We start from the raw sequence: 14,711 nt of genomic DNA on the forward strand, positions 1-14,711 counted from the left end.
AGGTGAGAACCAAGTCTGGTCAGGGTTTAGGTCATTACATGCACACATGTATACATCCAAATGTGAACACATTTATTGGTACCCTTGCAGCTCATTGAAAAATTGCTGTATGCGTCCTGAAAAGTGATTCTCCATGTATACACCTGCATGCCTTTGATATGTTGACATATTTTAAAGTGGCCTGGACATATTTGTTGGTACCCGTAGAAATGATGATAAATACTTGGATTAGAGTGATTTTTTAAACTAGCTGTTTTCTTTAAGTAGTATCCCATGTGTCTCCAGTCGTGCAATCTGTCACTCAGCCTATTTAAATGGAGAAAAGTAGTCACTCAGCTGTTTGGTGTCATTGTGTGTCCTACACTGAACAGAGCTGTCTGAGGAGATCAGAAAGAAAATTATAGACACGTTAAAGGCAAAGGCTATAAGACTATCTCAAAGCAGCCTAATGTTCTTGTGACAACAGTTGGAAATATTAAGAAATGTAAGGTCCGTGGGACTGCAGCTGACCTCTCTGGACACGGCCACAAGAGGAAAATCAACCCCAGAATGGGCAGATGGATAATGAGAATGATAGACAAAATCCAAGGACAACTTTCAAAGAGATACAAGCTGAACTACAAGGTAAGTCCTTCAGTGTCTGATCGCACAATCTATCTCTTTTTGAGTGACAGTGGGACCAACAGAAAAAGATCCAAGAGGACTCTACACTTGAAAAAACAATATAAAAACTCATATTTATATACTTGCAAGCCACAGTGCCTTTTTAGAGAATATTATTTAGACCGATAAGACAAAACTGGAGCTTTATGGCAAGTCACATCAGCTGTATGTCTACAGACAACAAAATGAAGCTTTCAAAGCTTTCTATGATCCCTGATTTGAATCTTGTTGAACAATTATGGAAAGAGCTGAAACATGCCATTTGGAGAAGGTCCCCTTCAAACCTGACAGATGGAGCAGTTTGATCAGAAAGGTGGGTCAAACTACCTACTGACAGATGCAGAAGTCTCATTGAGAACTACTGTTTGCTGTGAAGCTTCTAAAGGTTGTACAACAAAATATTAGGTTAAGGGTCTCATCATTTCTGTCCATGCCTTTTTAATTTGTTTTATTATTTGAAATATTCTGTTGAATCAAAAGTCAAAGTCTGACTTTTGTTAAATGCGGAGTAAACAATGATGGTTCCCAACTACATTTGTTAGTTTCAAGTTATTTCAGAGGCAATTATGGGTTCTTTTTTTGTGGAGGGGTACCAAGAAATATGACCACGTCTGTAATGTATCAAGAAAAACAATTTGGGTCATTCTTTTCAAAGCTAAATTGGTTGTCAGTCAAGGTTTACTAAGGATATTCTGCTTATAGTTTAAATATAAAGTAATTAATAGTTTAATCTGCTTTATAAAGTCCATTAGTAAACATAATCAATGGACTATTTAACATAATTAATGTTTTTCCAGCCATTACATTTTATATTGCATTTTTCTTGGCTGTCACCATTGTAAGACCCTTAACAAAGCAACAAAGATAGCAACTTATAGTAACACTGAAGTATTTTACAGAAAAATGCATATGATATTTTTACAATGATGGTAAGAACGATATGGTCATCTATGGAAAGTGTACACATGCTGTTTCTTTAAGTTTATAAAATTACTTATGGATTCATATTCATATCAGTCCCAATTCATAGTGTTCAAACTGTGCTGAGTAGAACCATTCTGAATTTGTTTTACCACAAACCAGTGTTGTGTTTTGTTTTTTTTTTTTAACCATAAACGTTTTAGTCAGTGTTCAGTCCTGCAGTCTCACAGCAACAGGAGACTAATTTTGAATCCTCTCTCAGTCTCTGCCCATATGGAGCTTGCAGATATTTCCAGTGTCTGCATGTGTTGTCAACCACATCCCTGTATTAGCCTACTGTGTAACTTTATATTGGCTGTGAGTGAGCCTGGAGTGGACGTGGCACTCCGTTCAGGGTTGGTTCCTGCTTTGCACGTAATGCTAACATGTGCATCGCCTCCTTTGACTCTAACCTAGGATTAAGTGAGTTAAGCAGATAGATGGCAGTACAGTAAAATAATAGTATACAAGTTAAAGTTTTATGTTTGCAAATTAATTTTGCTCTGATTAGATCAACAGTATACCAAAATAGTGATTACTAATTTATTATGAAAGAATATGTATTGATAATGAAAACACAAAAGAATTTTTGTGAAACTGTCTTATACTGAGCTTCATGTTTCTTAATTATGAAGACTTTAGAAATTTTTGTGAGGCATGCAAACCAACTGACCACTAATTTTACATAATACCATTCTCTTGCAAGGACCATCCCAAATCACTTTACATTATAACTGTATTACTTATTTTTACAAAAGACTTGCTTAACATCAGTAATAGTTGCGGATGTAAATTCAGCCATCAAGCTTGTACATTAGAGACCATTTCCTTATACAATACTTCACACTATACTGTAAAACAAGGGGGAAAAGGCACATCTAATTGTAAGGAGGTTAATGAAGTCAATACACATGCATTAATACAAGTTAAAAAGCATTTAAATAAAATAGTGTTACATGGATGCTCATTGTTAATTTCTACATATGCTTTTATCCGTTAAGAAAAAGTGTAGCTGAATTTTGAAGTACAGTCTGCTGTAAGAGAATAAAGCACACTAGTTTTCTCTGGACTTAAGCTTCATTTTATACTTTTGAGGCTCCTGTGTTATCCCATAGAGTGGAGTCAGGTCAGGTGCTCCACAGTTTTCTGGCCATATGACTTCAAAGCGTCGTAGCAGAGTCGTAAGGAAGAGAAATAGTTCCGTCCTAGCAAGAGCTTCTCCTAAACAGATTCTTGGACCTAAAATGAAAGGGAAATTAAAAAAAAAATGACTGGACAGATATCATGTCAAACCTTTCAGCATGCCTTTATACCCCAAGATATGTAGGCACCTGATAAACAGTAAATTTAATTGTGTCATCTTGTTACTATGTGTAGCAGTGTTCTAACATAGACTTAGGATTAAAAGTCATCCCTTTTAATTATATTCATCATATAAACATTTGTCCAACTTTAACTTTGTGTGTGAAGACTGTTTGCTTTGCATAATTTTAAGAGCAGTGTGTAATTACGTTTTCCTAAAAATCTAAAAACATTCAGCCTTGCCTTTAATGTGTATATTAAATTTGAAACAGTGAGTTTGCATATATAAATTTTAAAAAGCAAGTTTGACCATTAGGGGGCGATGCAGCACCCCATATCCCAGACACAAGTCCCAGGTGTAAATACATGCTTTATCATACAAAATTCCTTCCAAAGGGCTTCTTTGTAATAGTTGATCAACATGATTCCTTTCTTTCTTTCTTCACCCCCACTCCTCCCAGGTGAGCTTTGTCCGTCCTCCACATCCCACTCTAACTCACAGGGATGATGCTGAATGGCTCCTTTTACCTTTGACTCAGGAGTACTTCCAGTGCTAGGGCATAGCCCATTGGAAGTACCTCCGGATCAAACTCAAGTTCCACTGATCGTGGATCTCTGTAGCACCCCCTGGCTCCATGGAACCCAACAAGGCTGTCGCATAGGACTACAGTTCCCAGAATGCCTTGTGGGTCTCCATACAGGTAGTGTCGTCCAGGGATTCTGCCACCTAACGTATCAGGGGAGCATATAGTCCTGACTGGTTGATCTCCCTTTCTCCTTGCATCACACGGCCATCCCAGTTGGGTATTGTTCCTTGACCCATCCTAGACTTACAGCTAAGAACTTATAAGTACATGTGTCGATAAAGTGGGACTTTTTTTTTCAATTATCTTTAGAGTAGTGGTATTCTAGCCATCTTTCAATTGGCTCTTGCAATCAAAGCATATGTACATGTCACATACTGCAGTTATACTCACACAGATTATTACTCCATCCTGAACAGAAAGTGAAACATGTAAGGACAGCTGTGAGCATGCTTTAGTGCACATTATTTTTGTTGATTTAAATAATAAATATAATTAAATATATGTATTAATCACACTAGTATAGTATCAGTGCTGCTCTTAACTATATTACCTGCTGAGAAAGGGACAAAAGCCTCTGGCTTCACAAATTCCCCTTTTTCATTGAGAAAGTTGGAAGGGTTGAACTCATGGGGGAACTTCCATTGAGTATCATCATGGAGAACTGAACTGAGATTAGGAATCACAGTAGTTCCCTGAATGAAAAAAAAAGTAAAATATAATTTGTACTTAAAAATACTGATCAGTAAAAGGTATAAGGTGCATTTGGAGAAAAAATGGATTAGTGCAGATAATATAAAGGAAAAGCTCACAGTAAAGTTTACTGATCTTGCTTCAGCAGTCGAGAAAAGACAAGATGAAGGTCAGTTAATCCAGTTGCTACCTTTAAAATCTAAAGCAATGATTGTCACCAGTGGAGGTTAAAAATTGTGTTGCCTAAATAGCATATTTAAATAGCAAATAGCATTATTGAAAATTTAAGCTAATCTCAAACATCTTCCCCATTAATAACAATGAAATTGGCATCCATGATTATTTCAGTGTAAAATATTGTGATAATCATTAGGTAACTTATGGAAAACAGAGTTTAGAGAATGTCAGACTGTTTTCCTGAAATGTGATTTCATTCCGTATTGTTTAGCCTTTTCTTATATTAGATTGAAGCCTCCCCTTATTACATGTGCCTACCAGTGAATATTGAAATGTTCAGTTTTTATACCTTAGGAATTGTATATCCAAAAAGTTGGGTGTCCTTCAAGGCAGCATGAAATACTCCCAGAGGAGCAACATCTCCCATGCGCTGGGACTCATGAATCACAGCTAGCATATATGGCATGGCATGTCTGTCTTCATAACTGATCTGTTCTTTGCTACCAAGAATGCAATCAATCTCCTTGTGGCACCTTGCTACAATGGGGAAAAAAAATAAGATGGGACAAATTCATAGCTATAATTTATACAAAGCATCTTTGATTACCTAAAATTATTTGCATTACAAGAACCCCACTAAGGTGACTATTCTGTTTGGTATAAGCCATGTTTGTGAAAGTGATTAAGTTTTTCAGAGATAATTTGTGTAATATGTACACAAAGGCCAGTCATGCCAGTATATTCTGTCAAATATTAAATGGTTAAGCCGAAATGTCAAGTACCTCATTTACTGCTGCTTGAAGCGAGGTTTTACGTGAAATAAGTCTTAACAGATCTTACACTAACTTGGAGGACAGCAGTGAATCTTAACTCAGAATCTAACAATCCATGATTGTGGCCCATTAGAAAATTTTAATGGGGTCAACGGAAAAAAGGTTTCAAACATTGAAATAAGAAAAGTTCTATTCAGATGTACAGCACAATACAAATTACGTACAAACCACTAAGTTTTACAAAATGTGACACCCAAATATGAATAGATGGTTTTTTCATGTAATGTTATTTTTGGTACCCAAGAAGAGGAACGAGAAAGGACTATTGATTTCCTAAAGTAGACCCTTGTGATTTATATCTCACTCTCAACTCTATCCATTCCTGATAGTGCTGCTTATACCTTGAACATCTGGATAGCGCATCAGGTATAGGAGTGTCCATCTTATTGTGATGGCAGTGGACTCGGTGCCTGCCGAGAACAAATCTATTAGGTTGAGAAGCAGGCTGTTCTCATCAAAGATGGATTCGTTATTATTCTTACGCTGAAAAAATAAAAGAATGGCACATTAGCATTTGGAATACCCTAAATCAACCTGTTCAAAATTATTGCCTTTAAGAAATTATTTCTAACTAGCACAGCTCAGCCCGATAAGTCTAAGAGCATTACCAGAGATTGTTTCAGAGCTATGTCAGTATACTAGTGAACATAAAACAGTCTGCAAGATCTCAAAATGATGCACAGTGAAAAATCAGCGTAGACATTTGAGACTTACGAGGTGGGTCTGACTAGCTGCAGAGTGAATGCTTATGCCTTCATCCCAACTGCTTTGAGTTGCATAGCCTGCTTTGTCTCCATATTTTGCAAACATTAAGGAAATGTGGTGACTGTTGTTAAGTGTTGGTTTTATGAGTTACATCATCTCCACTAAAAAACTTTCACTTTTATCTCCGCCAGCCCATCTTCCATTCCACATTATTCCCAACCAACACTTTATACTTCATATTTAAATCCTACCTGTGACCATGCAATAGCTTTTCAGGTATGGCTAAAGTATGATTAGAGGTGAAATGGTTTCATATTAGATTTTTTGAGATACTTAATACTTAATAATAAAAATACACTTAATAATAAAAACCCAGTATAGCTATGTTACACTCTATTTGAAGCTCCAAACTCCCACAGATCTGCCAGGTAGATGTGATGCTGTAAAGCAAAGTGGAAATCACATTGATGATCCACAGTAGAAGTAGTAAAACAACTGAAATTGAAACCTTCTCCATTTCTTCAAAGTAGCAATCAATGTAATCCTGTGGGTCTCCTGGCACCCAGTTTTTCCTGTGTTGTTTTACAAAGGACCGAAAGAAATCTTTCATGTTATCTTTGTTGGATATTGCTCTTCGAAAAGGCAGACGTAAAGACCTGATGAAAGGTAGGGCATCATACAGCTAAATAGGGTGAAAGAAAGAAGAGACATTTTGAATTACACAAAGTAACCCACATTAGTCACCATTGCTTTATGATCATGTGCACAAACAAAATGAACAGGAGTTTAAAAGATGAAGGTCATATCATAAGTGTGTCACATTCAAAAATACTGTAATGATGATAACAGAATGTAAATACATGTGTTAACAGAGTACATAAAAATGTTTGCTAATACCACTTTACAATATGGCGTGGCTGAAATTGCTTTCATAGATGGCAGATGCCTACTGAAGTGATGAAAGTTTCTTGGTCTGTTGTTATTAGTTGGATGCCGAGGGTCTGTAGCTAATTGGAGTTCAAATTTTTTTAAAAACATAACATTTTTCAAATAATTACCTGATGTTTGCAGAATCTGAACATGATGGACAGTGGACCATTGTGGTGGTTTGCCAATAAATCAGTGTCAGAAAAAAAAACAAATCATTATAATCTCAAGAAAGTGCAGCTGTGAGAAATACTGAGGGCATGTTTAGTCACTGTGTTATAAAGCGTCAATGAGCCAGCTTTCATACACTTCATGCTTTTATTTTTTACTTTTATGGACGTGAACATCATTTCACTTACCTGCTTTTATTTCAAGGAGCAGGAGAAGTGAGCTACTTTGATGGAAGTTTGTACGAGATGCTGCAGTGATGAGTACCAGATAAGGTGGAGGCAGAAGCCACATTGTTAGCATATAATGAGACCTACTGCTACATTCTGGTACATTAAGGGACAGTGATGAATAAATAATATCATTACTATCATACTTAATAATAAAAGAATATCATAAATAACAAATTGGATAAAATACTGAATCATTCAACCCCACCCACACCCGACTCCTCTTCTCCTCTTGTCCTGCATCAAGGTGTTCTTGCTTCATTGCCCTCAACTGGATTGTTTTACCATAGGAGTGGCTGTCATTGAGTAAACTGAAAAATATATATACCAGTAATGTCACAGATATGCTTGACTTGAGCTTTCATAGTTTTCATACTCTTTCTCTGTACGTTTAACATTCATTAGCTCAGAGGTTGATGCGCTTGGTGCTTCCTGTGCAGCTCTTCTTTTCTCCACCCTAGCGACCCGCTTATTCACTTCTTTCTTCTGCATCTTTTCATGTTAAATTGATTAAGTCAGAATTTGTGTTGCTATTACTTAGTGCAATTTCTTTAATTTTTCACTTAAGCTGGCACTTAAGTCTTCAATCTGCCTCAAGAATGATTTAAGATATGAAGAGGTAGGGGAAGTGACGGTGGAAGTGGTAGGGAATGCTAACGGCTCTCGCACACATGCACCGCCTGGCTGCCTTGCTGGCCGCCTCCGAGAGTTGATTCTACATAAAATAAAATTAAAAAGAGGAATAACCTTGGAGGTCAATTATCACCCCGAAAGCAGACAGTAGACGCCGTGTCGTATATGTGTAGCAGATTTTAGGTCAATACTTCAAATGGTTTGGAAGGTACAGGTGATTTAAAATCCTGGGCAGACAAACGGACAGCCACCCACGGTAGTGAATTATATATAAAGACAGGTTGAAGTAAAGGCTCTCAAGGTAAAATTGAAACTGTAAATTAATCCATAGTTGAAGTTGCACAGAATGTTTCTCTATTTCAAATTTGCCAATGTTTTTCAATGTAAGATTTTGAAATTTCAAAAATGTGTACAGTGCTCTGTATTCAAGACACCTCAATAAATATTTTACTATCCCAATAAATTTCCTCAAAGAGTAACTGGCCCTTCTGGGAGCCAAGCTGTTTCAAATGGACAGACAGACATGGCTGTCACAAGCAGTACTTTTTTTGCATGGGCATGAGCCAGAATAAGAACTTTTCCAATCCTGTTTAATCCACTTCAGAGACAGCAGTTCGGAAGAATGTGCAATAAACAGATGAAACCAAGATAAACCTCTGCCAAAGTGATGGTTGGGTGAAAAGGTACAAACTGCAGACAGTCCCAAGCATACCTCATCTTCATCTGTATTTTCATGGTTTCAGCATGCATGAGTTCCCCTGGTGTGGGTCCTTTCCTCATTGTTAGTGAATTTGCTATTGATTGTAGTTGCAGAATGACTTTGGAAATGTACAAAAGTTTTCTCTGTTCAAGAACATCTATATATATAATTCACTAAGGGCATGCAAGACACTAAGCGCAAGCAAGACAGAGAACCACGCCCGCCAACTCACAGACTCCTGCCCGCCAACTCTAAGACCATAGGATACGCTCGACAGTGCTATCACTAGCCAACTCTAACCCTCCTCCCGTGTAATGGGATACGCACAACAGAGCCCTGCCCGCCAACTGTAACTCTCCTCCTGCGTCCACCGTCGCTCTCGAGGCATGTGCACTGCCTGATCATGTGCCCACACGCAACAACTCACCAAACACAGCCTCAGTCATTTTCATCTGTGCTACAGTCCACATGAGAGAGACACACACACACATGCGAGAGAGAGAGAGACACACACAACACACACAGGTGTGCACGTGCATTGTTGCAATGTTACTTTTCTTGGTTGTTTATTAAATTATGGATTTTTCAAATGTTAATTTTTTTCACTGTGCTTAAAACTCATTAAAAAAAAGTGTTTTTAGCGAGCGGTTCGTAGCGCTATAGTGCAAACTCTTGCAGTGTTAAGTTTTCTGTTGTTCAAGGTTTTCTCAGTGTTATTCAATGCTTTTACATTTAGTTTACTATTACGCTGTGCATTCAATGGTATAATTAACTATATTTGTGCTTAAAAATTTTAAAAAATATATATTTACATACAGTTTGTACAGTCTGGAACAGATTAATTGTATTTACATACAATCCTATGGGGGAAATTACTTTGGTTCGCGACTAAATCGGTTTACGACCAGAGTTTTGGAATGAATTATGGTCGTGAACCAAGATTCCACTGTATATATAATCGACCAAGTCGCCCGCCCGACCATGGGGTACGGACGACAGAGCCCCGACCGCCCACTCTAACCCTCCTCCCGCGTCCAGCCTCACTCTCGAGACATGCGCACTGCTTGCTCATGTGCCCGCCCCCAACATGTCACCAAACACATCCTCACTCGCTTTGGTCTGTGCTACAGTCCACATGCAGCTGTGAGCCACGTTGACTGTTCATGTTGATAATTATCGCCGCGGGTTGGCTAGTGAAACTATATTTACTGATTAACAGTCCCTCATTTAACAAGACAATGACCATAGACTTGCTGCAGGAGCTCACTAGGCTGGTTTGTCATAGATTGGCCAGGTATAATCTAGTTGAGTATATATTGTACTTGCCGAAAAGGAGCAGGTGTAAAAAATGTTCCACTAAGTACAAATTTTTACACTGCTTTAGATGAAACTTAAACGACTTTGTCCCAAAACTTACGCTGACTTGCAAATGCAAGTGGAATGGTAACTTGTTGTGGAATCACACCACGATCCTTCCCATTTCACACATTTGGTAACTGCTGGTGCTTTGCCGTCAGAGGACTTCCTGGAGACATCAGTTGAGCTTGCTCTCTCACTCGGCCCACACCTTCTATGCAGCACTGCCGTTAAAGATGGGAACCCCAAAATCTATACTTTTCAACAAAATTATTATTTTCAAGCTTAACATGAAAGTCATTTGGAATAGAATGCCTTAGAATAAGAAGCAACATGCTGTACGTTTGCCATCATATTCATTCATCTTGAATTTGTAGTGAATATTGCTAATCGGTTTCATTGTCACAGTACTCATGGCATTGTGTGTTTTGACATATAACTTATGTGCAATACATTTTGATATTTGTACACTGTGCTGGATGTTTCTAAATGTAAAGTTTTATTAACATTTTGAATATCAAATAGAAATTTGAATACATCAGCCCAAAACCTACAGTACATACATACACAGGGCTGCAAATAACATCTATTGACCCCTGTTTTTTTATTTTTTTATTTAGGCTACATCATATGGTAGTTAGCAGACAAGCAAATGTGTAAATACATTTACTTTTTTAAAGTGCTGGAGCATCCCAAGAGAATATAAACAATCAAAATGTAATAGCAATCCAATAACAACAGCACACCTCCCAATACGTACAGAGATTCTTACCATGCCCCAGGGTCCATTCAGTATTTTGGTACTGTCATTCAGAAGCTCCATCATTTTGTGGAAGAGTTTGTTGTCATAGTCAAAGCGCAATCCCAGTATTACCGAACAAACAACATTGGACACAGCATTCTCTAGTAATATGTGGGGGTATATGGCAAGACCTAGTGACAGAGAAAGAGGGGATTGTTAAAAAGGAGGAACAGTACCCAATATGCCAGCTCCAAAGCTGCATGAGCAGTAAACATGTTTGAATACTTTGAGCCGAAATAGCGTAAACACAAAGTGGAACAAACATGGCTCCTCGAGGTCGGAAAAATATTTTTTATGGCGTAGAATAAATCTGCATGCATGCTACAGTAAGTCGGCCTACAGTAAAGTTTTAATGTCTACACTGTGGTGGAATAAGGCACTGCAGGGTTCCAAAGGAAAACGTAGGGATGCCAACCAGGTTGTCCATGTTTAATTCAGTCACAAAACAAGACGGAAGGACCACTATGTACACCACTATGAGCAACAGCTGAAAAGTACTGAAGTAAAGATAGCCATCTGGCTGTAGTAATGTCTTCAGTTATGTTTAGGGAGCTCTGCTCCGAAAGGGACGGAGTCAGTTACCCTCGATGGGCATCTTCTCAGTGCTATGGAGAGAAGAAAAGGGGAGAAGGTTGGCACAAGCTCCCCCTGTCAACTTGGGGTGATAGTACCTGCTGCAAATCAGCCCAGAAGGTGATCCACAGACACTGGTGTGTAGTGTTTTTTTTTTTTTTTTTGGTTTTATTTTTTGGCTTTTTTTTTTGACTCGTGAAGAAGCGGAGATTAGTAGACGTGTAGTGATTGCAGCGATCAGTAGGTGGCAGCATTGAGTGACGAGATTTGGCAAACCCTCAAGCTTGCTACCCCTTAGTGAATGTTGCAGTGTATTTTCAGATATTGCTTCTTGGACTAAAAATTCACTGTTTAAGTGATCTACTTTTCTTACAGTATAACGAAAGATTACAAGAAAAGCAATGGCAAGAATTGCCTGTTCTTTGATGCACTACATACATCATCTTTTTCATGATGGAAAATATAACTTTGTAAACATAACAGCAATCAACACATTTCTCTGTGCTATGAAACCTTTAGACCCCCAGAACTGTAATAAGATTACTTTTAGCATTTTCCCTTGATGGAGGTACAGGAAAGAAATGTAAGGTACAAGGCATAGACAGGGAGTGGGCTTCCTGCTCAAGGACAACTTGGTCTTGACTACACTAAAAGGGGGGAAAAAACTCAGCTGCATGAAAGGACATGTTTAGCCAATGGAAACCCAAGTACTTTTGTAGTTAGATAATAACACATGTTTGTTTATCCACCCGTACCTTCCTGTTTTTCCAGAGATTGTATCAAGTGTGCGGCCTCACTTAGAATCTTACTCTCCATCAGTTTCTTTCCCAGTCCGAAATCGCGTAATGTGCTGAGAGTAAAACACTTATGTTCCTTCCAGTGAGTCCCATAGGTGACCATAGAAATCCCTGTAAAATACAAAAAGGTTACATCATGAGCCACCCTGACACATTTCCAGCTAACCAAAAAACAGGCAAAATGTGAGAAGTATAAAAAAATGAGAGTGAGAGCAGGGGCCTCTTATGGAAGTGCTGTGTATGCAGGACACTACACAAATACTGTAACTGTGTTAACAAATATCACTAGGTGGGATAAAAAAGGGAAACTTAGAACCCAACTTAACCAGGGCCCAGCTTTCAAGGCTTGGACCCTCTGCTTGCCGGGCACAAACGCTAGCCCACTCAACAAACTGTAGTAACAAATATCACTTCCCCACTTTCATTTATGTTCCCAGTCCCCAGACCCTGGCATCCCTTCTTAACACCAGATGTCCACTTCCCCAGCACCACTGCACTCACAGCTTCATCCACAACCATTTCTGAGGTCAGTGAATCCGGGTTAAAGCTCTCTCTACTGCCCACTGGCCAGCCTGCACCCCTGAGCCTTTAGTTGCCTGGCAGAATTTTCCCAGCTGCCTGCTCTGACAACATTGTGCCATAATGTCCCTTTTTGGACCCTATGCCCCTTAGTATCTGGGAGGTGTTACCACTTTGAACTTCTCCTTCCTGTTCTCACGCAGTGTCAGTTACCCCCTTCCATTTTAAGGTTACCAGCTTCCTAGTATTCTCAGATAGCATTTCATGGTATAGCCCAGGCTGCCCCTCTGTCTCTCTCACACACACACTGGCCACCACATACAGTCATGGCCAAAATTATCGGCACCCCTGGAATTTTCCCAGAAAATGCACCATTTCTCCCAGAAAATTGTTGCAATTACAAATGTTTTGGTATACACATGTTTATTCCCTTTATGTGCATTGGAACAACCCAAAAAAAACTAAGAAAAAAGCCAAATCTGACATCATTTTACACAAAACTCAAACACCGGGCTGGACAAAATTATTGGCACCCTCAACTTAATATTTGGTTGCACACCCTTTGAAAAAAAATAACTCAAATCAAGCGCTTCCTATAACCATCAACAAGCTTGTTACACCTCTCAGCTGGAATTTCCAACCACTCTTCTTTTGCAAACTGCTAAAGGTCTCTCAGATTTGAAGAGCACCTTCTTCCAACAGCAATTTTGAGATCTTTCCATAAGTGTTCAATCGGATTTAGATCCGGACTCATTGCTGGCCACTTCAGAACTCTCCAGCGCTTTGTCTTCAACCATTTCTGGGTGCTTTTAGAGGTATGTTTGGGGTCATTGTCCTGCTGGAACACCCATGACCTCTGACACAGACCCAGCTTTCTGACACTGGGCCCTACATTGCGCCCCAATATCTTTTGGTAGTCTTCAGATTTCATGATGCCTTGCACATAGTCAAGGCATCCAGTGCCAGAGGCAGCAAAACATCTTAGAACCTCCACCATATTTGACTGTAGGTACTGTGTTCTTTTCTTCGTAGGCCTCATTCCATTTTCTGTAAACAGTAGAATGATGAGCTTTACCAAAAAGCTCTACCTTGGTCTCATCTGTCCACAAGACGTTCGCCCAGAAGGATTTTGGCTTCCTCAAGTACATTTTGGCAAACTCCAGTCTGGCTTTTTTATGTTTCTGTGTCAGCAGTGGGGTATCCTGGCTCTCCTGCCATAGCGCTTCATTTCGTTCAGATGTCGACGGATAGTTCGAGCTGACACTGTCTGCAGAACAGCTTGAATATGTTTTGAAGTTGATTGGGGCTGTTTATCCACCATTCGGACTGTCCTTCGTTGCAGTCTTTTATCAATTTTTCTCTTCCGTCCAAGTCCAGGGAGATTAGCTACAGTGCCATGTGTTGTGAACTTCTTGATTATGTTGCGCACAGTGGACAAAGGAACATGAAGATCTCTGGAGATGGACTTGTAGCCTTGAGATTGTTGATATTTTACCACAATTTTTGTTCTCAAGTCCTTAGACAATTCTCTGCTCTTCTTTCTGTTCTCCATGCTTAGTGTGGCACACTCAGACACACAACAGAAAGGCTGAGTCAACTTGTCTCCATTTTAATTGGCTTCAGGTGTGATTGCTATATTGCCAGCACCTGTTTCTTGCCACAGGTGAGTTCAAACGAGCGTCATATGCTTGAAATAAAACGATTTACCCACAATTTTGAAAAGGTGCCAATAATTTTGTCCAGCCCATTTTTGGAGTTCTGTGTGACATGATGTCAGATTTGGCTTTCTTTCTCTGTTTGTTTGTGTTTTCCAATGCACAGTACATAAAGGAAATAAATATGTGTATACCAAAAGATTTGTAATTGCAACAATTTTCTGGGAGAAATGGTGCATTTTCTGGGAAAATTCCAGGGGTGCCAATAATTTCGGCCATGACTGTAACCCACACCAATGTGTTCAGAATCTCTTCTGCTGATGGTGTGCTTCTTTTTCTCCCAGAAGCTTTCCGAGTCTCATGCCATCCTGATGGTGCCCTAATCTCTGCCAACTGCTGCCCTCTGGACATCCCCTGACAATATGACTATTACC

At 39.1% G+C, this 14,711-nt stretch overlaps 1 protein-coding gene across 2 annotated transcripts in view; it reads right to left on the reverse strand.

Moving 5' to 3' along the window:
* Nucleotides 1–2,152: 2,152 nt before the first annotated feature.
* LOC120535302 (cytochrome P450 2F2-like) overlaps nt 2,153–14,711 on the reverse strand; it is a 29,143-nt gene continuing 16,584 nt past the window's right edge. Inside the window, exons 3-9 of one of the 2 annotated variants that reach the window (XM_039763052.1) lie at nt 12,062–12,214; nt 10,692–10,864; nt 6,426–6,599; nt 5,554–5,695; nt 4,729–4,916; nt 4,063–4,204; nt 2,153–2,862 (exon numbers count right to left, since the gene is read on the reverse strand). In XM_039763052.1, coding sequence (XP_039618986.1) covers nt 2,678–2,862; nt 4,063–4,204; nt 4,729–4,916; nt 5,554–5,695; nt 6,426–6,599; nt 10,692–10,864; nt 12,062–12,214 — 1,157 coding nt within the window. In that variant the 3' untranslated portion in view covers nt 2,153–2,677. The remainder of the gene's footprint in view (nt 2,863–4,062; nt 4,205–4,728; nt 4,917–5,553; nt 5,696–6,425; nt 6,600–10,691; nt 10,865–12,061; nt 12,215–14,711) is intronic. The other variant, XM_039763053.1, reaches the window with a different exon arrangement.

This window comes from Polypterus senegalus, chromosome 9 (genome assembly GCF_016835505.1).
Source record: "Polypterus senegalus isolate Bchr_013 chromosome 9, ASM1683550v1, whole genome shotgun sequence".
Lineage (NCBI taxonomy): Eukaryota > Metazoa > Chordata > Cladistia > Polypteriformes > Polypteridae > Polypterus > Polypterus senegalus.